The sequence below is a fragment of the Patagioenas fasciata genome, chromosome 3 (assembly GCF_037038585.1).
Source record: "Patagioenas fasciata isolate bPatFas1 chromosome 3, bPatFas1.hap1, whole genome shotgun sequence".
Lineage (NCBI taxonomy): Eukaryota > Metazoa > Chordata > Aves > Columbiformes > Columbidae > Patagioenas > Patagioenas fasciata.
This window is the reverse complement of record NC_092522.1, coordinates 91,033,429-91,061,096: the sequence shown is the minus strand read 5'-3', so window position 1 is coordinate 91,061,096 and position 27,668 is coordinate 91,033,429. Positions and strand designations below refer to the sequence as shown.

At 36.8% G+C, this 27,668-nt stretch overlaps 1 protein-coding gene across 1 annotated transcript in view; it reads left to right on the top strand.

Moving 5' to 3' along the window:
- Window positions 1-27,668, top strand: part of BCKDHB (branched chain keto acid dehydrogenase E1 subunit beta) — a 112,191-nt gene that overhangs the window by 9,379 nt on the left and 75,144 nt on the right. Inside the window, exons 4-8 of the mRNA XM_065835748.2 lie at window positions 12,302-12,435; window positions 13,072-13,227; window positions 17,534-17,642; window positions 25,259-25,356; window positions 26,173-26,283. Coding sequence (XP_065691820.1) covers window positions 12,302-12,435; window positions 13,072-13,227; window positions 17,534-17,642; window positions 25,259-25,356; window positions 26,173-26,283 — 608 coding nt within the window. The remainder of the gene's footprint in view (window positions 1-12,301; window positions 12,436-13,071; window positions 13,228-17,533; window positions 17,643-25,258; window positions 25,357-26,172; window positions 26,284-27,668) is intronic.

Genomic DNA, 27,668 nt, shown 5'->3' with positions numbered 1-27,668 from the left:
CTTATGGTGCTCTCATAACAAGTAATTAGAACAAAATGCTTTTTATAAGGTTTCCATGTAACAGTGGTAATGTGCTCTAGAGTGATGTTTGCTGCCTTTATTAGCAGTGTGGTGCTGACTGCCCATTTGTGCATGTTTTATTCCCTGTGTCCTTTCTGTTGTACTGCTATGCAGCCAGTTATTGCTTCTTTTCTGGGTGAACACTTTGTAAAGTGAAACTCGGTAAGAACAGCTGTGTGTCACTCCTATATGTGGGGATAAAAAAAAAAAGCCAACAATCTCGGATCATTTTGTTTCAGGTAATTCTGAATTAGAAGATGGCTGGAGACATTCATACTTGCAGACACTAGGAAATGAGAAATGAGCAGCTTTAATTTTGTTTTTCCTCCTTACTTGTTTTTCATAGCTAAAATAGATATTCCCATATGTAGTTGTAAGGGTGCAATAAGTATGCACATGTAACTTGAAATTTAATTCATTTCTTGCCCAATTCTCTTCAAGCATATAGGCTTTTTTTATAAATAATCCTTCCAATGCTTTACTATTTTGATGCAGATAGAAGTGTAGTTAAAATTTGTAAGGTTTTTTTCTTTCAAACCATATTTAAAAAAAAAAGAAGTGTGAAGAAGATAGGGAGTGTACAGTAAACAGTAAATAGAGTCTGTTCTATTGTTCCAGGATACTTTCTTACAAATTGGCAAATCACAGAAGAAAAGGAAAATCAAGATAAGGAATAACACTTGTATTGAATCTCATGAGGGCAGGGGGAGCTAGATCAGAGATTTCCCCTGTGGAAAATTTCAAACACATCAAAAAGCAACTGACTGAGCTGCATATGAAACCACAGTTTTAACAAGCAAATAACATACTTATGTCATGATGACCTAGCCACATTAGCAATCAGCTGCATGCTTTAAAAATGATTCTATTTATCACTTCCATATTTGTTTTCCTCTACTTTGTGCCCATCTTACAGAATTAGATCTTTGAGACACAGGGTATGTTTTGGGACAGATCAGCTGGCAAAGGCTGCTCTTAGCCTTCGATGATGGAGATTCTCTGGCTTCCCTACACACACAAGGTCCCAGTGTGGGATTATTCTTATGGTTTGAAGCTTTTTCTTATTGATCAGTTTCCTCTGGACTCTAATTGCTGCAGCTGAAGGATGTGGACTGAATACACTACTCTGGGTCATACTGAATAAAACTTGGTTGTTTACAGTTTTCTATTGATACATCTCATGATAATGCTAGCTTGTCTTGCAGCATTAATGTTTATTTCTGGTGTCTGATCCACTGTAATCCCTGGTTGTTTTTCTGTAGACCTTGTGTCTAACGTGTAAACACTTGTGAGATTTTTCAGGGAACACTTGATTCTTGGTAAAAGAGGTGCTGGTCCTTCCTAGCTTATTGTACACGGTAGAATGAAGTAGTTCAGAATTTTTGACATGGTGGACTTAAGTGGAGAATAGAACATTTTATTCAAAGTTAAAAATAGCTAGTTGTTCTGTAGAAATTGAGTAAAACCTAAGTAGTCTGGAGTTTGGTTACCCTTGTTTCTTTGTGGATGGATTTAAGCAGAGAATTCTGCAGCTTGCTTGCCTGGTTCTTCTGGAGCAGTTTGGCAAGATCTGCATCTTACTCTGATTTATTTAAATGTCTTTGAACAGTAACATCTGGAGAACGTGTTCCAGGCTCATTACACAACAGTACATTTCGTTCATTTTCATCTTAAATAGCCAATTATTTTCTTAAGATTTACAGTTAGAAAAAAAGTTATTTGAGAAGTTGATGAAATGTGGTATGTCTTTGTACACTGTATCTTTGGGATATTGATATAAATCAGTCTCTGTCAGAGCTAGACAGAATTTATTTTAGTTTTGTTTTTATTTTTTAAATTGTTCTGATACTGTGCCTGCTGTGAAAACAGTTTTATTTGTTTGAGACTTAACAATATTTATTGTTTCTTTTTGTATGTTGTAAACCCGTTTGAGGGAAAGATAAGGAACTTACTTTTGAATATAGAACTTGATACTCAGTACAGAGTTCAAGAAAGCTCTTCTAACATATTAAAGTATTTCAAGATACTTTTTTGTCCAGCAATGTATGTGCTGCTGAGCGTCATAAAAATGGAATTTTCCACTTCAGGAAATACTTGCAGTGAAACATTTAAAAAGTAATATTCTAGTAATATAGTGTCAAGTAGGAGGAAACTTTATGTATTAAAGACACAAGATGAAATTGATGAGCATAATTAGTATTCACAGGCTGTATTAATTCCAGGTCTGCAAGCGCAGTTTGTGTAACTTGGTTTAAATGTCTGTCTTTATGCCTTTACTATTTATTATGTGGGATTCAGTGATCCTCAGTTTCCTTGGTTAGTCCTGTGATCAGTGTGCCCTCTGTTTCATTTGTACTCATCAAGTAGGACTAATTTAGTATGTCTGCTGTTTTTTCTGCCTCTGAGGTCGGTGATAAGAGTGTACTAATTATCACCACTTCAGTTTAAGAAGGTGCTGCAGACTTTGCTATAGGGAGTGAAACTCTGAGTTCTCTTGGAAGTAATTTGCTAGAAGCTTGTAAGTGTCAAAAAGGTCAAGGCTACCATTCTAGTCCAGTCAATTTTCTAAGTAGCTTTGCAACAGAAGCACTTTGAGGAGCAGGTGAATTTTAATTTAACTTGATTCAAAGCAGTCTTCCAGTGACCAGGTTGACATAAAACACCAGTCATTTATTATAGAAGATCTCCTTTCTTTTTAATTTGTAGAAACATTACATCCTCAAAACCTGACAAGGAGTTTTCACACTTGTATGGAAACACCAAGTATAGACCAATTTATCGATTTTTCTCATGCACATGCTTTGCATTATCAAGGGACAGGCCTGGTTACAAGTGAGATCCATAATATGTTTTTGTTACCGCAGATTACAGGTCATTCAGCACTTTCATCCTGAGTACTACTTTAGCAGCATTAAATCCTTGCTTTTATGTTGAGAATATTTGCTTCATAATTTAGGGTAGGTCTAGCATGCTTTCAAATCTACTGTGAAGTGTTTCTATACCACTGATACTGAGGAGTATGGGAGAGGGTGCCTCGTATTTGACAGTTTTGCTTATTCCTTGCTTTGTCATCCAGGTAGTGTACCCAGCGTATTATGGAAGAATTTTCATCAACATGTTGCAGTACTTTGCTTTGGAAACTGCTGTGTATTTTCCTGTTGGATCTCTTATCATGTCATGTAATATTGCAGATATGCTGAAAATGCAGGGAATGGACACAAACCTCTTAAATAAAGCTGATACGTTGTCTCTTGGTTATACCCACATGAAGTGTTTGGTAGATGTCAATATTAGGGCGGATGCAAGTAAGCTGTCATCTGGTATAGCTTTGCATGTCTAACGTTGTCATCAATTATGTTTTTCTGCAAGTTTGCTTCTCACACAGCAAAATTTTTTTTTTTGCGGTTGAGCAAGGAATGTTATTAATCGTAGCTGGAGGAACATTTGAATGCCTTGGTGCACTTGGACATTGTGCTTTTTTTCTCTAGGCTGATACAGCTGGGTATATGAGCCAGATGATAAGGAATTCAATGTGCAGTGGGCTACCTGCATAGTCATCAGTAAAAACAAATTCTGGGGAACATATCTGCCACTTTGATGTGAGCTGCTTATTGAATGTTTTTCTAACAGTGTGAAGCTGAATCAGTTCTCTTTTATCAATGTCATGAAATGCTTCCATCCGCAGGACAGGAACAGACATAAATAGTTTGGGCAGTCAGCATGTAACCCTGTTTGGGGCCGTTAGTGAATCACAGAATAATAAGGGTTGAAAGAAAAAGACCTTAAAGGACATCTGGTCCAAACCAGTACTCAATGTCGAGCCCATTTATCTTGTTTATGGTCTTGTGCAGCTGAGTTTTGAATATGTCCAAGGAAGGAGCTTGTACAACCTCTCTGGAAGCTTGTTCCAGCATTTGACCACTGTCATAGTGAGTTTTCTTTATTCTTATATAGTCAGTTTCCCCTTTTGCATCACTATTTCATCTGTCACTGTGTACCTGAAAATAATTCGATCTTCCTTCTCTTCATAGTACTGCTTGGCTGCTTTTTCGTCATGGAAGGATTAAATGACATGCAAGTTTACTGGTATTCAAAGTCACACCAGAGCTTTGCATTAACCTTCCCTGAGCCCTCCCATTTCTTCTCTGAGAAAGGGAGATTATTAGATAATATATATATTTTTTTAAATTCTGCTTTACTCTTTAGCTTCTGTTGGGATGCTAGTTTGCAACAAATGACAGAAAATCTGAAGTGGAGGAGAGGGCCAGGAAAGCATGTTTTCCCTATTTGCCTTAGGAAGGTAAAGCTGTTAATAAATAAACTTTCCTAGGTCTTCCTTCATCCAAAGGGCTATAAGCCTGACAGTTGAGTACATGCTTAATGTGAAGTTTATGCTGTGAACAACTTTTAAGAATTTACTAAGATTTACTAGAAAGGAAGTTTCCTTTCGTTCCAAACCTGCGATTCAGTAACTGCTGGATGATAAGAATTTGTAGATAATTGAGGACGTTACTCCACATCATGGTATTCTTTGTATTCCAGCAGTTCTCCTGACTCTGATAATATTTAGGGTCTTTGAGAGTAAGGATTAGATGAAAATGCAATAAACATGCTTCTCTCCTAAAGGAATCTTGGGGGAGAGGAGTTGAAAGTGCAGTTCATTCTTTGGAGCTCTTGGAAGAAAAATGCACCATCTTCAGTAAGGGAATGATGTCTCCAGAATGCTTTGAGCTAGAACTACTAGTTCAAATATTCATGTCCGTTCAAATGTATGAGTGCCTTGTAGCTGGTAATTGGGGAAGACTTAAAAGGAAAACTTACCCTTCAGCTGTTTTTAACTTTCAATTTACTTGAAGTACTCTTCAGAAATGTTGGTTATGTCAGTGGAATAGATGACAGACCTGTGAGGAATTCCTGTTCTTAGCAGTTATCTGTCAGAACAGGTTTTCTTTGGCCGATACTGTGGTGATTAGTACTTCAGAAGGATACTTTGTGTGCAAGTGATATTTTTTTTTTCCTCCAAATGAAGCTTAAGACTCCTGTAAACAAGTAAAACTGAATAAGAAAGACTTATTTGTCATTTGACTTATATAAAACTTCTGTCTAGAATAAGAAGTTGGGCCCTTTGTTACAGAGCAGACTGGTACAGGTTGCCCAGGGAGGTGGTAGATGCCCCATCCCTGGAGATGTTCAAGGGTGGGCTGGACAGGGCTCTGAGCAACCCGGAGTTGAAGTTGAAGGTGTCCATGCTCATTGCAGGGGGTTGGACTAGATGAGCTTTGAAAGTCCTTTACAACCCAGACTATTCTAGGACAGTAGATTTTGCAGCAGCAGAAGAGGAAGCAGCTAATTTATTTTAGTGCATGTAAATCTCTGTTCTGACCCTTTTCTTGGTCACTTTTTTTGCTAATTCATGTATCTTTACTGCTATAATGTAGCTTTTTTGAATATTTAAGGAAAGAGTGATGGCAACCTGCCATGGAATTAATTACTAATTAATCAAACTTTGAATGAATTTTTTGTTCACAGTAACTAAATGTTGAACTTCTTTTGAAAGCATAAGTTGCGTATACACAGTTATTTGTGTGTGTGTGGATATATATTTCTCCTAAAACAGACCCAACCCATTGCACTTGACTTGAGACTTCGCATTGGCTTAGATGAGTGCTGAGGAATGGCTGAGTCCTCAGAGCCTGCTGTGGGTGTCTGAGCGCACACAAATCTTCTTGGCTCAGTCTGTGCAACTCTTGTAGGATACAGGATCGAGGAAGAACAGCAGAGGAGTAAAGCTCAATTCTGTGAATTGTATTACTCTACACACAGTAGGTTAAATTCATCATCAGTAGTTATACTTGATATGAAATTATTTTAATTTCATATGATAAGTTTACATCGGTTAGGCAGGTGAAATGATATATTGTAACATGGGCTGCTCTGAAAAAAGATGCTTTTTAAATGGCATGGCATGTTAGTGTGCAAGGATTCAAGATTGAGAGGGAAACCATCTCTGTCTCTGTGAAACTGAAGCCCTGCTTTGGACATGTAGATTTGAAGTTTGCATATTCAGTTGGAAAGCCAATGAGTTTTTATTGGTATTCACTATAGAGGAACAGTGGCCGTTGCACACCCTGTTTTAAAGCTGAGGAACTGTGATTAGGATATCGAAAGAAGAGGTGGAACAAATTGATTAAAATTAATAAAAAATTACTAGAACTGTTTGGTGTTCAATCAGGAGCTCTAGAAGAGCTGAATATGAATGTACCAAACTACTCCCTGGGATGCTTACCCTCTCACGTGGTCTCAGAGAAATGGAAGATAACAAGTGTCACCAATTGTAAAACAGGGCTTAAAAGTGATTGTGGATCCAAGAAATTCTGAATGTTGGATAGATTGTGCTAAATATATTAAGGAATAGAATTAGTACACTTACGTAGGTGTACCTCTATGAAAAATCCTAGATATTCTTGGATTAGAATAGATTTATAAAGGCAGGACTGATTTGAAATGTTATTTCTATTTGAATGTTCTACACAAAGTCCCCAGTGAGTAGCAAAGAAACTGATCTGTAGGGACTTCCTTTTCTTTCCAGTCCTGTTTCTCCACATGCATCTATGGTTGCTGCAGTTGAGGATAGAAAATATTTAGCTTGTTGGACTCTTCTATATAATAGTTGTTTTAAATGGGAGGTAATGAGTTCACGGGGATAAATAAAATGCTGCTCAGGTATATTGTTAATGTCAGTCAGTACTGACATCTTTTAAGATGCCTTTTTTAATGCAAGTGATGTAGAAGTATCTTAAAAACAAAGCAAAATGCCATCCTTTGACTGAAGTGCCAGCAGTACTCCTCAAACCACTTGAAACATCCCATGAAGGCTCTTTCAGAGCAATGCGAAATTACTCAGACTTGAAGCCTAGAGTGGTATGTTAAGATTTTAGGAGATCTGATATTGTTTGAATATCTCATTTTTGAAGTTAAATTAAGACAGGAACATGTTTTATTGCAGATATTAAAATTTGAAATACTTTTTTCCTGATTGCTTGGAACAAATAAAGATGAAGCAGGCCAAACCATGAATGCACAATAATCGACTACATATGCCTGTAAACATGTTCTGTTAGGTTGCTATGAAACTTTTTCTTTGTGGAGGATGAGAAGACATTAAAGCTGTTGCCCCTTAGACAGAGGGTCACTTGGAGTCTGAACATTTCTGGGGTACTTAATTCTTTGTTCCGAAAATCACAAGGATCAGTCTTTTTTTTTTATTTAGGTAAAAATAGATCGGGGAGGATGAATAGTTGTTTAAAAAATGCTTTTAATCAAAGACTGCCTTTTCCTTAATGTTTTTTAATATTTCCATATTTACCTTGTTAGGCAACACTTCTGGGGTATTTATTCACTCACTTAACATGCATCTAATCTTCCTGATTTATTGGCATGGAGAGATAAGAAGAATTGTCCTTTTTTTCACATAGCCCTGTTTGTCATATTGCTTCCCTTGCTACATGGTAAAGGGCACCAGCCTGTTCAGGTGGCTGAAATGAGGGATGTTTACAAAACCAGGCAGGTTAATTGAATGGGACACCAGCATGATGTCTGTCTTCAGAGGCTGATGCACCTGATTTCCGATAAAGTAGAAGTACCGCTTACACCTGCAGTGACAGGTCAGCTTAAAGAGTTTGTCTTCGCTTGTTTTGAGCTGTGTGGCTGACGCAGGTAATAGGAGAAGAGAAGGTTTTAGGAAATGTTTCTTCATTGGTAAGGAAATGAAATACGAAAGACAAAGTATCTCTGGGTTATTTGTCTGCTTGGGTCAGATTTCAGCTGGGTGAATGATTTACAAAGGATGATGTGAATCGCTCTTTATCGAAGTTGACTTCCTGTGAAAAAGTTAACAATGCGTTGTCTTAATGCCTTTAAATCTTCAGTGTTTAAATAATTTGCTTGAGTAATGATTTTCACATTGTATAAATAAAGATAGAAGGTTAAAACCATGCCATGCAATTTTCAGTGTTTGGGGAAATTAATAAATTTGTTTTATCCTAATACTGTGTGTCTTAGAAGGCTGGATTTTATGAAACAAAACAAAACAAAAACCAAACCCTAAACCCAACCCTTGAAACTTGGTTTCCCACCTAATAAACAGTGAAGTGCTTTAGGTTTTGCTTTTAAGAAGGGATCGGTATTATTGTTGTACATGTTGTACATGTAAAAACGCAATCATTCCTGAGTAATGAATCTCATTCAATGGCAATTACCTAGCTCTTTCTTCACTGTTTTAAGCCAAAGCACTTCAGGATTTCATTCCCAAAATCCAAATTAGCTGCTTCAAACTGATCCTGTTATAACTGTCATGTTGTATTTCACGTGTGCTTTTAGTGACTCTCACTTTATTTATTTCAACATACTCCATTGGTATCAGCATGCTGCCTCTAATACCTCAATAATATTTCAGCGGTTTTGTTAGGACACCCTTTATATTCCAAATCATAGAGGGGTAAGCTAGTGTGGTGGAGCTAACATGCTTTTAAATTAACTCACTTGTCACAAATTGATATTAAACAATTAATTTTGAAGTTTTTATAAGGTGAAAGCTCATTTTACAGGAGTGTTCAAATACATTTCCATTTTTGTGATGATATAAAATTATTTACAGAACCAACACATCAGGCAATTTCAGTGAAAAATGTGCTAATGAATAAGTTTAGGTAAGCTCAGTATGATCTGACTTCTGGGCATTTCTTAATGATATTTTTTTAAATTCTGCTCAGACATTAGTCTATTTATGTAGGCTACATGATGGAGTTTTAAACCACATTTAACTACATTTCAGTAAATCAGTATGTGTTAAAATAGAATAGAAATCCACATGAAGAAGGCCGATTGAGTATTTTGATTTCAATGTAAGAATATTAGGTTTTTTAATTTACTGTGAATTTCACTTTTTTTTTTATTCCCCCAGTCTCTTCTGTAGTCTCGTTTTTTCCAGTGTTTTCTTTGCTGCTTGCATCCTATATCAAATTATCATGTAACTGATCTACCAACAGACTGTTTAAGAAGTAGGGAAGTGTAATATGTCTTGTTAATGCATTTTTAGTTCATTAAAATACAAAGTGTTTTAAATGAAGATTTTAAATGAATCTGTGAAAGAGAAGGGGAATAAGATGCCTAATTCATAACACTCTAGATGTAATAAAGAGGGAAGGAGAAGTTTGCCAACTGTTTATAGTTTCACAGTTGCATATGAGTACAGGGACAGCTCTTGTGGCTGCACTCAAGCAGGACTTCCCCGCCTTCCCAAATGGTGGTGAGGCCTTTGCACAGGTGGTTGATGTTCCTGTGTCCTTACCTGTGACATCTATCAGCAGAGGGAGGGCACCAGAGGATGCTGCACGGCTTGGGGACTGAGATTACAGCCATCCTTTAGGAATGAGAACAATTTATTTACACAGTATACACTTTTTCCAGGTTCAAAAATAATCTTGCACTCTCCTTGCTCTGGACATTCATTCAGCTTTCCATGGCATTATTTTCCTTTTGCATTCTATGGATTCGTTCATTGATCTATTTACTCTGTAGAAATGGGACTAAATAGCCCTGAAAGACAAAGTTTCATACTCTACATGGGAGAAGCATGGTACCAAGGTGACTGAAATCTTCCCCTTTGGTCAGATCTTAAAGGAAGAGATGATTCCTGTGTGAAGCTTTTTGAACTATTTTTGTTAATCCCTGACAGTAAAACCAAGACACAATTGATGTCTGTCAGAAGTGAGCATAACTTAATTACAAGGACAATAAAAATAAATCATTTCTTCTATAAATATCTTCCCCAGTTTTGGGTTTCCCAAAGCATTCTGTCTTCCTGTTACTTGGAATGAAAATGTTTCAGGGCTGGGGCTGTTTTTATATAGTGACATTGCCAGACATTGGTAGTACTAGTAAAGAGAGAACAGAAATACGCGGATGAGCAGTGTTACTGCAGCACGCTGGTAAAATAAATGTCCAGCAAGAATAAATGGCAGCACCACAAAGTTACAGCCATTCTCCCTTCCTGTGCCATTTGTAGTCTGAACAGCTTTTGAGCACAATGCCTGCAAAGATGATTTATTTTTTTGCAGGATATATAAAACAAAGTACAGATGACCCATATCTGGAAGTTACTGAGATCAGCTTGCTCTTATACCTTGGAAATGAGAGCTAGCAGGTTTTGCTAATGGTAAAACATTTTCTGACCTACAAGATACTTCGCTGTGATGCAGAGTTGATCAGAGTAATATTGTCTGTGTTTGACATCCAGACAACAAAGCCTTACTTTCTTTCAAAAGCTACGCAATAATTTTGTTAATCTGGAATTCAGTTTTAATTACTGAGCTAGCTGTGGTAACATTTTTATCTCCAGCAGCAATAGCAGGATTTCCAAGTTAAAACAATTTAAAAGGTTTCTTGGAAATTTATTTTTAAACAGGAAGCAGCCCTGTGTGCCTGTATGTAAGTCACAGGGATTTTTGTTTCAAACACTGATTTATAAGAAATTAGTAGAAGTCATGGAAGTTTGGAATGACTAATTCGAGAAAATGGTGTTTCGCTTCAAAAAGATGATCTTAAAGGTGCTTGGAAATGTTTCCACTGTCTTGCATGCAAAACTGTGGAGTTTTCTGCAGTTGTGGTAACTCTTTGGGCTTGTGTTGGCTTGTGTTGCCTCACTGGCAACACCAATATTGTAGTATCATTCAATGGCATTTTTTTTACTTGCCTTAAATGAGTGGTATTTTAGTCATGTTCCTGGTGGAGGGAAAAGAGAGGAATGCAGAGGGTGAGCCAAAAATTAATTATGGATGTATCAAAAAAGATCCCCTGAAAACAAACAACAAAACCCACCAGTCCAAACTAAAAAACCAACCCTAAACAAAGTAGCTCTTGAAGTATGAAACTCAAAACACCAGGTGAAGCATGTGGACAGGGTACAAGCAGTGACAATGCTGTGCTGGGTGAAGATGAAAAGATGTGTATTTTATAGATTTGTAAAACATGCCTCCCTTTAATATATCGCAAGTGCAGCTGTGGGCAATGGTCTCCTCAAGTCATCCCTTTCTGAAACTTTTTGTTAGCTTCTTTTTCTCTAGTTAGTTAACTTGTAGCTATTGAAATTAGGCATCTTCATAGTAACAACTCTGCTAATTATTAATTGATGAGTTTAGTCTTTCTTTTTAGTTATTTCATGCTTATTTAGTTATTGTTTAATTTATTTCATAGCCACTGGTGTACTCTATGCTCACTTTTTTTCCATCCAGTTTGGTGTCTTGGCATATTCATGCACAGTGGACTCTTATGGAAACCTACTGTCTATTTCCCAGTGTTGCAAAGGGAAAATTTAATCGTGTAACTAGGTTCTCCTGTTGATCTGCCAAGGGAGTACAGTACTGCTGGCAAGTTGTTAATATATCTTATAAAGGATATCCTAGTGGTGGTTCATCTCCCTCCCCTCCCTTCTTGTTTTTAGTTTCATGAACTGAACAATTTTGTCTTCAGCCATCTATTAGACTGATGCACATTTGTAATCTGAAATTACTGTGGCCCAGAAATATGTCAGGGCTAAAATGACCTTTTTGGACTCCCACAGGGAAGATACAACCCCCCAAATATTTAATTTCCAGTCTCGTGCCTCCAACAGCAAAAACAGCTTTCTTTTCTCTTGCCTTGGAGACAAACCAAATTCTTTAGTAAGCACAGCCTTGCCTTATAAAAGGAAATTGGTAAGACTGGGCACTGATTACTGGGAGTGTGGGCAAGAGACAAGATACTTTTCTACAGATGCTCTTGGAGATCCAGCTGCCTTTGACAGTTAATTCTGACTGCCTGAAAAAAACTGAACTAAAAATATTTGTAAGCTTTTTTTAATGCTTGTAAGTATTCTTTACTCCTCCTGTATAAGCATAAGGAGTATACATGCTTATCTGTATATTCATCAGAACAAATTGTTTTCCTTGAAGTATTAAGAACATTGTAAGTTACAGAAATTGTGCATCTGTTTTGTTTCTCTTTGTCTTCCTCTGAGCTGTTACAAATGAAAGTGTCTTTACCTGTAATGGACATTTATTGTTCCTATACCTAAAAAAGCCCATCTAAATAGCCATATGGTTAATTGCAGGTGACTTGTTTATAACTTGAATATTTTTGGGGCTATGTTTTCAACTTAGAGCTAGTATGTTAAAGGAATTGTGGCGTATCTATTTTTTTATAGGTAAAGATAGAGTTTTCAACACCCCATTGTGTGAACAAGGAATTGTTGGCTTTGGTATTGGAATTGCTGTTGCAGGCGCCACAGCCATTGCAGAAATTCAGTTTGCAGATTACATTTTTCCAGCATTTGATCAGGTTAGTACTAATAAATTTGAGAGAAGTAAAAAGGAATCTTATGGCTGTTTAAAATAATCCTCTGTTAACATTAAGATTTGGGTTGAATATGTAACTTTTGTAAATATATCCACAACTGTATTACTAATATTTATGCATGTTTTAAGTAAACAGAAAGGTATTAAGGCTGGTTTGAAGGCTTATTGAATAATGGAAATTAAATATGTGGTTTGAAGCAAATGTCTCTTTGTTTGTATTTTTTATTTTGTGGCTGTGTTGGCTTCAGCAGCTTTACATTCCTCAGCTGTGTCTTTCCACCACCTTCTCTCACTTCTATGCTGCTGCAGCCAACCATGTGTCCACGGGACAAACTACAGATTTGAACTGGGCTGATTGGCAGTATGGGAATGGGGGAACAACTGTATTGTATGGCTGCTCCTGAGGCCCGGGCATCTGACTTGAATGCACTGTATCATTGCTCCATTTCCTTTGGAAAATGTTTCTTTTTACACTGAGAGGATTCCTTTGCTTCCAGTTTGGTCCTCTGAATCCCATACATTGTGCAGATGATATAATTAGATCTAATGTATTGTGGAGGTTTAATGATGTATAACTAAAGGCATTGAATTTTACTTTTGTATATATATATCTTCCCAGATTGTTAACGAAGCAGCAAAATATCGTTACCGTTCTGGAGATCTGTTTAATTGTGGAAACCTCACCATCAGAGCCCCGTGGGGCTGTGTGGGTCATGGTGCGCTGTATCACTCTCAAAGTCCAGAAGCTTTTTTTGCTCACTGTCCCGGAATAAAGGTACAGTAACTCTTATTTTAGGAAGATTAATCTTTTTTTTGTTTTTTTGTTTGCTTGTTTTTTAATGGACCTGACTAATAATGAGTATGGGTGCAGGCAGGAGAAGAAAAATAGGAGTCAGTCCACAAAAATAATCTGAATGTGTTAGTTAAAAATGCTTTTAGAACTTTCAAGTTATAAAACTTAAACTGTTAAATGTTTGAGAATTTCTAGCCGTTATTGAAGCAATCTTTAGTAGATGTAGCATTTTGAATTTGTGTGCTTTTTCCACTAAAAGCATACATTTTACACCTGTTCTGTGTCCAGTATAGTACAGAAACTAAAAACTAACACTAATAAATAGTACATTTCTTTTATTTTTTTCTTTCTGCATCTATTTAAGTGCATTACCATATTCATTCATATGAATGACAGTGGCAGGCAACAGGCACAAACTGAAATGCAAGAGGTTCTGAACATAAGGAAGCACTTGGCACAGGTTGCCTGGGGAGGTTGTGGAGTCTCCATCCTTGGAGGCAGTTAGTCAGAAGTTGTCTGCACATGGGCCTGGGCAGGTGGCTCTTCTTGAGCAGAGTGCTGGACCTCTGGAGGTCCCTGCCAACCTCAACTGTTCTGTGATTCTCTGAATTATAACTTTAGGCAAGCTTTTTGTGTGATGCAGTGCCATCCCTTGAAGCTGAGGTTCCTAAGGCTTAGATGGATAACTTTCCTGGAGAAGAGGGAGGGGTGGGATCTCATCATCTCAGATTAATAGAGCACTATTTGCCAGCTCTGCATTTTTTCTGAGTAATTTTTTTGTTGATGGACTTGTATTTCTGGCTTAACTGGCATCCTGTCCATTGAGAAATGACTCATGACTTGATTGATGTGGAATATTCAAACAAAACCAGTATTTGTATGCTGAAGACACATGTTCATTGTTTATCTGTTGTTTAAACTATTGTCTCTATATGATTTTGTTGTTCTAAAACTTCAGACATTACTCATTTACAGGAAGGCCATGATCACTTCTCCTACTTTTTTCTCTGTAGTTAAATAAAAAAATCGTGTATTATTCACATGATGTTTGAGAAATGGAATTTATTCTTGTCTGTGGGTGTTCTTTATGATCTTTGAGGTGTTCCTATTCTGAACTTGAAAATATTTCCTGATAGAGACGAAAGTAATCTGCAAAGTCTTTTGCCAGTTAATTGAATCAAATGGTTACTTGAGCTTGTTTAAGAACTGAAGTAGTTTATTATTGTATGGAAGCATAAGATAACATATGATTAAGGTACTGATGCCAGGTCTAGCTAATTTATGCTTGTTTTGTTGGTTAGTCTCAAATCTTTATATGCTGAACCAAGTGCTGAGATTTAGTGGTCCACTCTGGTGATTAAAGCTCTTCCTAATTCATAGCAACCTAGTACTACTGTCCTCAGTCTTCTACATAAGATAGCAAGTCAGAATTTTATTTAATCGCTCCAGCTAATTTCATTTCTTTCATCTCTGAGCGATCTTGTTTTTTCACTTTCTTTCACTTTTGCTTGAGTAAAGTGCTAAAATAGGTTGCTACCACTAACAGCTGTCACCTCAAGTGAAGGTAAAGGGCGCATTAAATTCTGTGGAACTGATGGAACAGTATACTAGTTTTTGATGCAGAAGAGAAGTGTATTAAGCTTTATATTTTGAATTTTGTATCTTTGTGAAAACAATATTGTTCCTTCAATATTTTTTTGCAAAGCTGTTCGTTAGTGCAGTTAATAATGCTTAAGGTTTTATCTTCAAGGTTGCAGGTCTTTATTTTTGAATGAACCCAAACCCACCTGGTAACACGTATGAATCCAGAAGTGCAGAGGAATTTCTATTTCAGATGCATTTGCAGAAGCCCGTATGCGTGTTTTCTCCAAATTACAGGAGGAAAGGCCATGTATTACAAACTGGGAAGGGCAGGATTGAGCTTTGGGGGGTAGAGTGGTGTTCAAAACTGCTCTCTTATTAAACTCTGTGGCAGGTTCCTGATTTGAGAGTTCTATTTGGTTGTTTTTGTAAGTGAAAGGTGAGGTTTGGACTTCCCAAGCGAAAGGGAGTTTGTACAGCTTTGGGTGTTCAGCGGAAGGACTGTGATCATTATTGCTTCAGACGAGGCTTGTTGGGGTGAGCAGAACGTTGCTAGATGGTTGTATCTTTTGTCTACTCTTGTGAAGAAGTCTGCTGTGACGGATCAAACTGGTTTTCACAATTACCATATTGACTTTCTCCATTCCATGGTAAGACTGTTCCAGCATATTTGCTGTCATGGCTACAAGCTTACATTTCCAGCCTAAGTTTGTTCCTGACTGACTTGCATATTTAACTTATCTGTCCTTCATCTTCCCTTTCATATACTAAGAGAACAATTGTTTTCCATTTAGTCTTTGTTTTGTTAGACTAAACAAATCAAACTATCAAAGAGATGTTAACAATTTCTGAAGGTCTTTTGGCACCTGTTTCATTCATTTTCTTTCCAGCTGAGTTTCTAGCAGTGATTTTCTCAATAGCATTAACACTTCTTGGCTATATTGTTATGCTTTTTTAGGGCTGTACTGCATAGTGTGCTAGTCATTCTTTGAGCAGATAATAAATTCAAATCTGAATTTCTACTGCTGAGTTCTAAATTTATACCAAAAATGTAGTCCTTAAATGTGTGACTTCTCAGTATGTATTGTTCAGTTTGCTTTTGTGTTTGTTGGTCATGTCCTCAATGTGAACCAGCTCTCTTTGGTATTATCCTCTGTAATGATAGTGACTCTCAGCTTTTTAATAGCTTCCATTACAATGGTCTGACTTAACATTGTAAATGAATAAGGTAAATAAAGTTTGTCCTAAAAATGTTCCCTGAGGAGCTGCACTCATAACATCCATCAGCTCGGTAATTTCCCATGTGTCTGTTTCTAAATGCTTTGCTGAAATATTAATAGACTGCTTCTACCTTGTTTAGAAGAAGCACTTACCATGCTGATATGATAACAGATTTAGGTTGTTTTGACTCTTTTCTATTACTTTTATATAATTAAATGTTCTTAGTCTCAAAAAATAATTTGAAGCCTTGGAAGGTCCTGTAGGCAGTAAGTTAACGTGTCCATAGTTACATGGCTTTTTTTTTTTTTTTTTTCTTTAAACAAGTGCTACAACTGATGTTTTCAGTCAGAGGGGGGCACTTTCAATGTCACAACTATAAAAATGTTTGCTTAGTAGACTACACGCTGCATGGACCAGCTCTTTGAGATTTCTGGGATGTAAATGACATGATCCTTCCAGTTTGAGGAAATTGAGCTCTTGGGTTCTGTTTTCATTGAAACTATGATAATTCGTTAATTTTATGTTAATAATCAACATTCCAAGTATTCAGGTTACGTCTGGAGGCCTTACTTAGTTTTCTCTTTGCTTGATAATAATTTCAGGTATTTTTTGTTCCAAATTGAACAAATTTAAGGCTTCCACCAGACCTTACCACTCTCTACAACTACCTGAAAGGAGGCTGTAGCACTGAGGGTGTTGGTCTCTTCTCCCAAGTAGCAAGTGATAGGACAAGAGGAAATGGCCTCAAATTGTGCCAGGGGAGGTTCAGATTGGATATTAGGAAGAAATTCTTCATGGAAAGGGTTGTCAGGCATTGGAACAGGCTGCCCAGGGAAGTGGTGGAGTCACCATCCCTGGAGGTGTTTAAAAGGTGTTTAGATTAGGTTCTTAAGGCCATGGTTTAGTGCTAGGGTTAGGTTAGGTTATGGTTGGACTCGATGATCCTGAGGGTCTCTTCCAACTGAAAATATTCTAAGATAAGCAAAGAGAGTCAACTTTAAGTAACTCTTTCGTTTTTTAGTTTTCAAAACTTACTGGACTAAGACCAAATTCCTTCCAGGCCTGCTTAGACAAATCTTTATCCATGCAACTGAGCATCACTCAGGTGAATTTCTTTGTCATACATCTACAGCATTTTACTAAATGAACATATGTATATTTATGTTTAATCTGACTGACTTTGTTCTGCTCCTTCTACCTCAGAATGTTATTGCTAAGATGTTAGTTCTGCCTTATTGGGGGAGGCCATTAGTATTTAAACATGGTGTAGAAGGGAACTGTTCAGGGCTCATCAGTGAACAAAATAAAATTCAATATTTGAAGTGTGTGTTAGTAGCATAGCTCTGATGTTAATTCACTTTGCAAGAACTGCTCAATCTGTACATAGGCTTTTTTTGAAGCAAACTGTTGCTTGTTTTTTAATATTAGTCGAGGAACCTTGTAGCAGAATTACAGTTTAAATAACCATTAAAAAATATTTTTACAGATTGTTATTCCAAGGAGTCCTCTTCAGGCCAAAGGATTGCTTCTGTCATGCATAGAGGACAAAAATCCCTGCATATTCTTTGAACCTAAAATACTTTACAGAGCTGCAGGTAAATATTTATATGCTGTATTTTTCAGTAAAGCAACATTTTTTTTTTTTTCCCCTATGTATGTTGATAGTCACAGTTAAAACAATACTGTAGCAGAAGTCTTGACTTGTTTTGTCTCCAGTTATGTTTGGGATTGTGTTTTTAGAGGAATTGTGAGAATAAGATATCTAAATTTGGCTGCACATATAAATGAACATTTACAATCTGCTTCATGGGATGCTTTGTACAGTCTTGGGTTAAAAAAAAAGAATAGAAATAAGAGGAATTGTCCTTTATCAAATTGCAATATATATTTGACAGAAGTTAAACTACTTTCTTTTTGATAACTCTAATACTAAATTAAGTTTCGAGATCAGTTTTTATTTTTCCGAAAGACTTGAACATCACCATTTTCCCAAAATTAAAATTTCTTTGAAGTGCTTAGTTGCTAAAAATCTTGAAAATCTGCTGCCTTAGATTCTAATCTTATGTGAAAGGAAGTGTGATTGCCATTACTTTTTTCATTTGTTTTAGATACAGTGAACTTCCTGGTTCAAAGAAGTTTTAACAGCTATCATTATAAGTAACATATAAGAACAGAGTGATGTGAAGATGATAGTGATGTAGTTGGTTGTAAAAAATTAGCGTGTTAATTGTTGGATTAGAGAAACTGGACTGAGAGTAGATAATTGATGTAAACAAATCTTGCATGTGGACATAGGGCAGAGTGATTGGGTGAGAAACCGATAAAACAAAAATCAAGCCATCACTTACCTTCAGTGTTTCTGTCATATAGCCTTATGTACCAGCTATGCTTAAATCTGTCAATCAAGTTTATAAGTTGACTTTGCGTGTGGACTGAAGTTGAATGAAGGACAAAGTGTTTGTATTTTACTTTGGACCTTTTAACAGCACTTTTCCATCAGTGCATCCATTTTCTTAGTAGATTTATCCTCTTTCTAGAGAAGAGAACCGAAGAATAACAAGTGAAAGATCGAGAAAGTGGACATAAAAGCTGCCAAAAAAAGGGAGAATAACTCAGGAACAAATAGGATATTTACTGGGGAAACTGTTCATTTGCTTTTATGTTTTCAAAAAAGACCCAGCAATATATTTTTTTAAGTGCAACTATTTTTAATTTTTAGTGTAGTGTGATGTACCCAAAGGGTATTGCATTCCTTAAGGTCAGTGTGTTTTAGACCTCACTGAAATTTAGCAATAAACACTTCTGACCCTTCATTTGGATGAAATAGTTTTGAAAGTGAACTTGAGTCTTAGAGTCCTGTTAAACAAAGGAAAAAAATTGAAGTTGACTATACCTGTGTCTTTAAAACAACCCTTTTTTTTTTTTTTTCTCCCAATGTTTGTAAGTCACAAGTATGGACTGTAGAGTTAATAAATTCCTGCTTTCATAGTGGAATGATGGGCTGCACATCAATATCACACAGCTTTTGTGAATATAGGGAGCTCTCTATATTTGAGGGAGATGACTTTTAAAGGAATTTCTGGATTGTCTAGTGAACATAAATCAGCCTTGCAATTGAAATCTTGAGTAAAGTCATACTGAAATAGTGGTGGTTAGTGTGGTTTAAGTGCTGGTCAGTAAACAACTGCAGCGTTGCTGCAAGATGATGTTGGTAGTTTCTTAAAGACTGTGATTTCTTCCTACATTCCATGGCCTGATTTTCAGAAACATTACCTACATTTGTCTTAAAATTTCTAAGAACGGTTAGTGATCTAGGCTGAAATTTATAGTACTTTTGTGTCAACATGTGACGAGGATGATTGTGACAGGTAACTTCTTTCATTTTGAGACAATTTTGAATGGACTTTTAATTATTTCTATAATATAAAGCAAGAATATTATGTGGAAGAGTTTCAGTATTTCTTTTAATTTAAAGCCTTTTCCTCTGGCCTTGTTAGTTCCTATTCTTAACTGTTTAGCTGTCCTTTGTGGATTCGGGCAGCTTGTACTGGAAGAAGACTGTCTGGGAATTACTTCCAGAAAATTAATCTCTATCTTAAAGTTCCTTCTTATGCTGCTGGCCTTGGTCAGGGTTTTTTGCAATTCCACCATATAAATCAAGTGGCTTAGTGAATTCTGAAATGGACGACAGTCATCATGATTGTTTTTTGGGTCCAGAGGCAGCAGCAATGAGACCCAAGCCAGATAAACAAGAACAGGATAAATGGTAGAAAGAAGAATCTTGAAAATGCAACTGTCTTGTGTTTTGAGTAGAGCAAATCTTTATAATATCCCATATGAGTGTGCTGATTCTAGCAGAAGAAGATAGTACTGATTCAGAAATTTGCTTTCACAGGAAGCTTGAACTGTGTATGCATTTCTTGTCTCTATTAGTGTCTCAAAATACTACACGGTCTTCCTGAGGCTGGGAACATGCAGGCATTCCAAAATAAGAGACAAAATGTCATCAGATGTTGTCTGTTGCTTTATTTATCTCTGTGTTTTTTTTTTTTTTGTGTGTGTGTGTGGTGTGTGTGGTTTTTTTTTTTTGTGTGTGTGGGGAGCACGGTGTGAGGATTTATTGCATTTTATGAGAAACTTCCAATTTGATATATTTTTAGGAGAAAGATGAGATAATACTAGTATAATATGGTATAAAACCCCACCCAAGATTTGGGACCTCCTTGTTCTAGAAAAAAATTAATTTTCTTTATTCCATGATGATGGCTAAGGCATTGAATAATGAAATTATATTGCCCCCTACCATAAATTTTTTGTTCTAACTTCATGTGAAGAGACATATTTGTTGCAGAGACCTTAATGACTGATGTTGCAGTGGGTGTGTAGGTACTTCATTGAAAAATTAAGGTGTCAAAGATGATAATGGAAAGTAGTATTTTCTATCTGTAAAATTAATGTAGGCATTTGAGCTTCATCATTCTCCTCTAATGGAATTTCTTTCTCCTTATGAGGCCTCTAAATAACTGTGATATTTTGTTCAGAGCTCTTAGTGTCTTTGAAATTTCAGCTGAAAAGAGGCTGTAGATGGGATAGTCTTTAAAACATAGGGTATCTGTCCTTGTTCTCCTTGTTCATGGTGTTTGAAGCTTGTGATGCTTTGTTTAAAACAAACAAACAAAACAAGACAACCCCCCCGCCCACTACACTCTAACTAAACAAAAACCTATGCCCTCCACTTTTGCTTCCAAGTGTTGCTGTCATGGTTGAAATTGGTTGTTGAATGCTAGAGGTGAAAGATAAAATATATCTGACTTAGGATGTATAACCTGAAGTTGCTTTTTGAGAATGTTAATCAGGGTGCCAGATCATTGCTGTTTTATGGAAGCTCTTATGCAGGACCAAGCTTGTGATTTTGCATCTGATGCACACTTCCAAGGAGCTATACAGACCCACCAATTTCCTTCAAGGTTCTGTGGGTGTGGATTTTTTGTTTCTCTGTTTTTTTGGTGGATGACAGGGCAGGTTTCTCAAGATTCAAGCACAGATTTTTTCATAACAGTGAAGACATTGCGGGGAAAAAAAAAAAAAGGAGGAATCTTTGGAAGTGTTTTGAAACAAAAGTCTGATCCTCAAAGAAAATCAGAACTAAAGCACAAAATATTTTGGTGTGACTATCACATGGATATCGTGTTATTTTTTTTTTTTTTAAATAATTTTAGCTGGATGTCACCCCAAATGAACATAGATTTGCTTGTATGCTTATTTAGACAGAACAGCTTCTCACTTGCCTCACTCCAGCCCCTGCTGGTAGCTGGTGTTTGGGACACATGCTTTTCCCACCCCAGCAGCTGGTGGCTGAGACACCACTTGGTCTTGTAGCTCACACCGCAGGCCCAGGGTGTCTGCACCCCAGTTTGAGCCCTGTTGCTGGCCCAGTGTCTTGTCTTCTCATGCTGGGCTCACCAGCAGCTGGCACTTAGTCCTTCTTGCAGCACACACTCCTGCACAGGATGGAACTTCAAAAGAAGCTGGGCCTGACCACTGTGATGAGGCACAGGCCTCAGTCCCCTTATGAGCTGGTGTAGTTTCATGCACCCCCTCCAACACCCTGGGCCCTCAGGTTTCACAGAATCACAGAACGTTAGGGATTGGAAGGGACCTCAAAATATCATCTAGTCCAATCCCCCTGCCGGAGCAGGAACACTTAGATGATGCTACACAGGAATGTGTCCAGGCAGGTTTTGAATGTTTCCAGAGTAGGAGACTCCACAACCCCCTTGGGCAGCCTGTTCCAGTGCTCTGTTACCCTCACTGAGAAGAAGTTTGCGTGCTTATCAGTTGCAAAGTCCTCTTTTGCCCATAATTTCTTGATAGCCCTCAACTGGTGTGCCTGACTGGGTTTGTTTCTTGTCTTAGTCTCTATTTGTCTTCAGATATATGTTTCTGTATATTTTGTATATAGCTTCTTTTTCTTTATCATTGTATGGGATGTCTTCCATCAGATAATCTTACTGAAAGGAACACTCCTACATTCCCCATGCTGTTATCAATAAGTGGGACTACCTCCCTCATCATTTGTTGGTTAGGCTTATGTCCCTGCGTGTTCCTCCTTATGGCTTCTCCCTCTTCCTGTTATCCCCTTTTGCATTGAGAAGATCCTTGTCTAGACATACTTAAAGGACCAGGAGAGAGCTCTCCTTCCACATAACCTTACAGTGGTCATCACAACTTTTGTGTTTTAATTTGATATAAAATTAGAAAGGACCAAAGAAGTGTAAGCCTTTTCAGGTAGGAGTTGACAGTTAAATATACAAGTAGGCATATAGAGAGGAAATTCTGTTGCTGGTTAATTTGAGGTTATAGTGATATTGAAAGTGTCATGGTGATGTCCCCCTAAATGTCGGAGACACTAAGAAAATACCCGATTTTAGAAGAAAAAGGAGGCTTTGATATATAAAAAGTAGTTAACAGCCTGTGCAGTGTCAAGAGCACATAATGATTATGAATCAAAGGAGAAGATGAGTCACCTTGACATTATCAGGTTTGACATCTTGTGGAGAACCTACTCTGATGTTTTTTGACCTTTTCAGTTTCATTTAATTGTACTATATATGACATTGGTGGTGTAGAAATAAATATGACTTGCATCAGTGGTTGTTATAGAGACAAGACAGGTAAGATGAGAAAACACATGTTTTCTTTCTGCTGTTTAGGTTGCTCTTTTAGAAAAACCAACAGATGGTGCAGCCTCTTAATATTAACTTGTGATGGCCCTTGTCCTCTGAAAATTACAACTTCTGGTTAATTTTGTATTTGAAATGTGTATTTGAAATATTTGCTTTAAAATCCTCTATTTATGTCTTCAGTAATAGAACGAACTGTTGTGTATAGACACTATTGTCCTCATTTAGTTAATTATAACGGAAGAATATGCACGGAGTAATTTCATATGCTACTTTTCATCATTGTTAGTGGAGGGAGGAGTTTTCGCAAAGGCATTTGAATAAAATCCTGCCAAATCTGGACTTCTCTCGAAATTTTTGACAAGCTGAATTTTGCATTTAAAAGTGTCAGGAATTCTAGGTGAGGTCATCCAATGGACATCTTGTTGCAGAATGGTTTAGCTGCAATTTTTGTACTAGGGTATTTAATTTCCCTAAGTGGATAAAGCCATTGCAGAGAGAAAGAGGTCTTTTTGTGTCATGTACACCTTCCTGTTCTTCCTCTGGTTCATTCCATTGCCACTACAAAACCTTCTCATTCATGTCGGTTGCCCAGGTTTCCACTGGCATCTTTATAAGGTTCTTGTTCTCCAGGTTTCATGTAGATGACAATCCCCTGAAAAGGACAGTTATGCAATGCCAATTAGTAGAGCTGTGGATTTCATTGTCTTTCAGGATCTCTGCTTTCTTTTGCCTGAGGGTTTTACAGTGTGCCAAATCTGCAGAAGCCTGGGCTGTGCTTCACTGTCAACCAGTAATGTATGATGTACAAGAGCTGGATATGCCTCTCTTTCATCACCCTGTATTCCTTTAGCTGCTTGTTATTTGAAGAAATGATTACAGAAAGACACTGATATTTTAATACATAATACAAAGCTTGCAATGAGATCTGATCTTGTGCTATGTTTAAAAGCACCTTGTGTTTAAAATCCAGTTTTTATTCTTTTTTCCTTGATTGGACCTGTGTCTTGAATTATGCTGAAAAAGGAGATCCTGTTCTGTTTTTAGGAAGAATGATTTAGTTAATATGTATGTCTCTTCTGAGTTCTCTCTAACAGAAGCACAGGCAGAAACATTTTTACCGTGAGGGTGGCCAAACACAGGGAACAGGTTGGCTAGAGAGGTTGTGGTGTCTCCGACCATGAACATACACGAAATCTGATTGGACACGACCCTGAATGACCAGCTCTAGGTGACCTTCCTTGGAGCAGGGGGCTTGGACAAGGTCATCTCCAGAGGTTGCTTCCTATCTCAGCCATTGTGTAATTCTGTGAATTTATAGTATTTATATCATTGCTGGCAAAAAAAAAAAAAATCTACTGTAATTTAAAAAAAATATTGATTTATTGAAAAGTTATGTTTATAGCTTGTATGCCAGGAAAAAAACTTAGGTCATTTTACTTATATTGGATCTGCCATATCAATAAAGCAAAAAAAGAAAACACTATTTCTCCTTCTGGTGTGTCTCAGTAGAATTCTTTATCAATAAGCAATTTTTTTCAGAAGGAACTCAATAACTGTTTTATGAACTATGAAATGTTAACAAAAAAAGTAGAGTACCTTCTTTACAAATAGGTTTTGTGTATTTAGGAAGAGTTGAGTAAGATTTTTTTTTTCCACTTACGGCTAGAATTTGTTTTAAGGAGTATTATTTGACTTACTAGTGCATAGACAAGTTCACCATTAGACCAAACAGTATTTATTTTAAATTATGAAGTATGGGTACCTTCTATCACAGTTTTAATCACTAAACCAGTCAATGCATAGTGCATTGGAGTGCAACTAGTACAACTGACCTAGCATGTTTCCATCTGAAAACTAGTAAATGGGTCTTAAGTTCAGAGCAACCACCTTACATTTCTTGAGAAGAAAAATGCTTAATTTTTGTCTACTCTAGTTATGTATTTTGTGAATAGATAACTTTTTTTAAAGCAAAAATATTTAGACTAATTTAAAACTACTATAATCACACGTTCTTGCTGACAGTTTCTGTGTAGGTTCTGAAAATTTTTTCCTTCTATTTAGACATAAGTGTGGGGCACCATTCTCGACAGATATCAGAAGGGCATGGGCACAACTTTTACTTCTTGTCTGAATATTGAAGTATCATTTCAAGGCTCTCTTGATGCTTACTAGAATTAAATGCAGTGGTTACTTGAAATTTTTTTTTCAGTTGTAGCAGTGTTCATTTCCAAATCTGGTGCTGATATTTTGACTTGGAGTACAGCAGGACTTATTACTATCATTGATGTGTATATATGTATCTTATTGCTCTAGTACATAACATAAATTAAACACTACACAGTATAATTAAAATATTTTTAATTACAGCTAAACCTTTGAAATAAGGGCTAATACTCAATGTGATTTTGGTCTATTCTTTTAGAATGGCATTAACACTGAAGAAACTTTTTAGTGTATATTTTTATGGGATAATATTGAATAGTAAAGGAATGTAATACTTATTTTTCCCTTTTTTATTTATTCAGTGGAACAAGTTCCGGTGGAGCCCTACACCATTCCACTGTCTCAAGCTGAGGTGCTGCAGACGGGCAGTGATGTGACACTCGTGGCTTGGGGCACTCAGGTCAGTCCTGTTCCTACAAGTTACTTGTCATCCAGCAGAGCCTGGGCTAACGGTTAGGTGCTGTTTGAATAGTGTTGCATTCACGCTCAGGTGCCAGACAATAAACTGCGTGCGTGTTCCATCACTATACGCTTGAAGAAATTATTACCAGTGTTTATATGAAACCTGCTTTTTATTGTATGATATTTTACTCATTTTTGGTTGAAGCTGACTTGACTCTGGAGATGTGGAAGAGGTACTGGTGCAGGAAGTTAATACTTTATCCATGGTTATGAAAGGGATACATTTAAGAATGGGACACTGGGTTGGGCAATGGGAAAGGAGAGTTCAAAGTACTATGCTGAAAGAAAAATACAGATTTCTACTGCATCATTTAAAATGCAGTCTGGGGTTCCCTGTATACAGAGGGCTAAAATCCACTGAACATTTAGTATGAATTGGGGTCAATATAGTTTTGATTCTAACAGTTATATTTCAACGCTGTTCAAGAACATGAACCCCCAAACTGACTACAAATATAAAATAGTGTAGCCTGATACTGTTCACACAAAGATACTTCTCTAGAAAGTAACAGGGTTTTTTTTTAGCGAGAGTTCATTGAAATTAGTTTTTGAAGTGGTGCTGAAATACTAGGCATAATACAAGTAGTAAACGAGAAGAATGAACTGAGTAATAAATGCTTATTAGATTACTGAATAAAAAAGTTTCTGCTAAACATGCAGGTAAAAAATCACTGCTTGTATTCAGTATATGTAATTTAGTACATCTTAAAAAGAAATTAAATGTTTACTTAGTGATAATATGTTGCCTTTTCAGGTACATGTGATCAAAGAGGTGGCATCAATGGCTCAAGAAAAGCTTGGTGTGTCCTGTGAAGTGATTGATCTGAGGACCATCTTACCCTGGGATACAGAGACTGTTTGTAAGGTAAGGAAATGATGCTTGTTAATTTAAAACCACAACAAACAGATAACCATAGGGCTGAGAAGAGTCGTCAGCTTGAAGAAGGTGTGTGATTCCATCAAGTACCTTCTCTGCCTGCAATTTCTAATTTAAGGCAGTATGGTATCAGATCTGCAGCTCTACAGATGTTTAAATAGAGCAGATCAGGCACACCTCCTTATCTGACTATATACAGGTATCTGGAGTATCTTAATCCTGTAGACAAGTGTTTTGTCATTCTCTAGTTGCTCAGTAAAGGATTTGCTCTTGGTCAGGTAAAGCATAAACAGATTAAATGTGATAAAGGGAAAGATGGGCCATTGGTCTGCTACTCTATGGCAAAGCTTGTATTTATCCACAATGTGAATTTTACTGTTGTGTTTGTCTGAGGGACTGCCAGCGGGACTGGATGGAACAAACTCTGGGAGGAAAGACCCATGTTGGGTGTCTGCTATTGGCAGTATCCTGGTGTCTGGTTGTGGATATGTAGCAAGCTCTGTACTTACATGCATAGCTATGTGTTGCTTCGTGTAAGTTTGAGCTTCTCAGTTCAAGTGTTTTCAGTGTTTGTTTGCAGTGTATTTCTTATTACTTGGCCATACTTTCTGTCTTTTAAAAATGAAATGTCTTGAGTTGTCATCAATATGAAGAGAAATTTTGGTAGTAATAAATCCTTTACAGTCTCTTCTAGACAAATAAAATTATTCCATTTTCTTTTAGCTAAATATTTTTTTTCTTTAAGGAGCTGAGCTGTCATTTGATGAAAAAAAAGCATCTCTTTGAAAGAGCGGTTAAGTTGGTTTCATTGGATTGGACTTCCACTGAAAAGCTGTGGGGGAAAAAAAGTAGCTTTGCTTAGAAAGTGCAAAGATTTAGTTATACGTTGCTTTGCAAATTTGTACTTTAGATATTGCATAAAGGTTTTCACCATATCTTCCATCCTGAACATCTCGTAAGGTAACTGTGGCATAAATAAAAAGATGGAACAGATTTAACAGACTTAAAGCAACAGGTCAATGGGCTTGCTATTAAGGATTAAAAGTGAGTTATTTTGATAGAAATATAGTGCACATTGCCAAGGCAGTTCAGCTATTTATTATAATAAATACCAAATAGTTAATGTTTTTAGTAGTGGTCTTGTGTTACTACAGTTGCAGGTTGGCCAGTCTGATGGGAGAAATGTTCAATTATCTTCTTCTGTACATCTTGTCTGTTTTGCTCAGCTGAAAATAATTAGTGGTTTATGTTTGATACTATGCAACACTGAAACTTCTAAACTTAATTTGTATCCTGGACAGCTTTTAAGGTAATCTTCAACAGAAATAGGTCAAAGTGATAGTTGTAGCTGCTTGCTGGAGCCTCATCCCAAG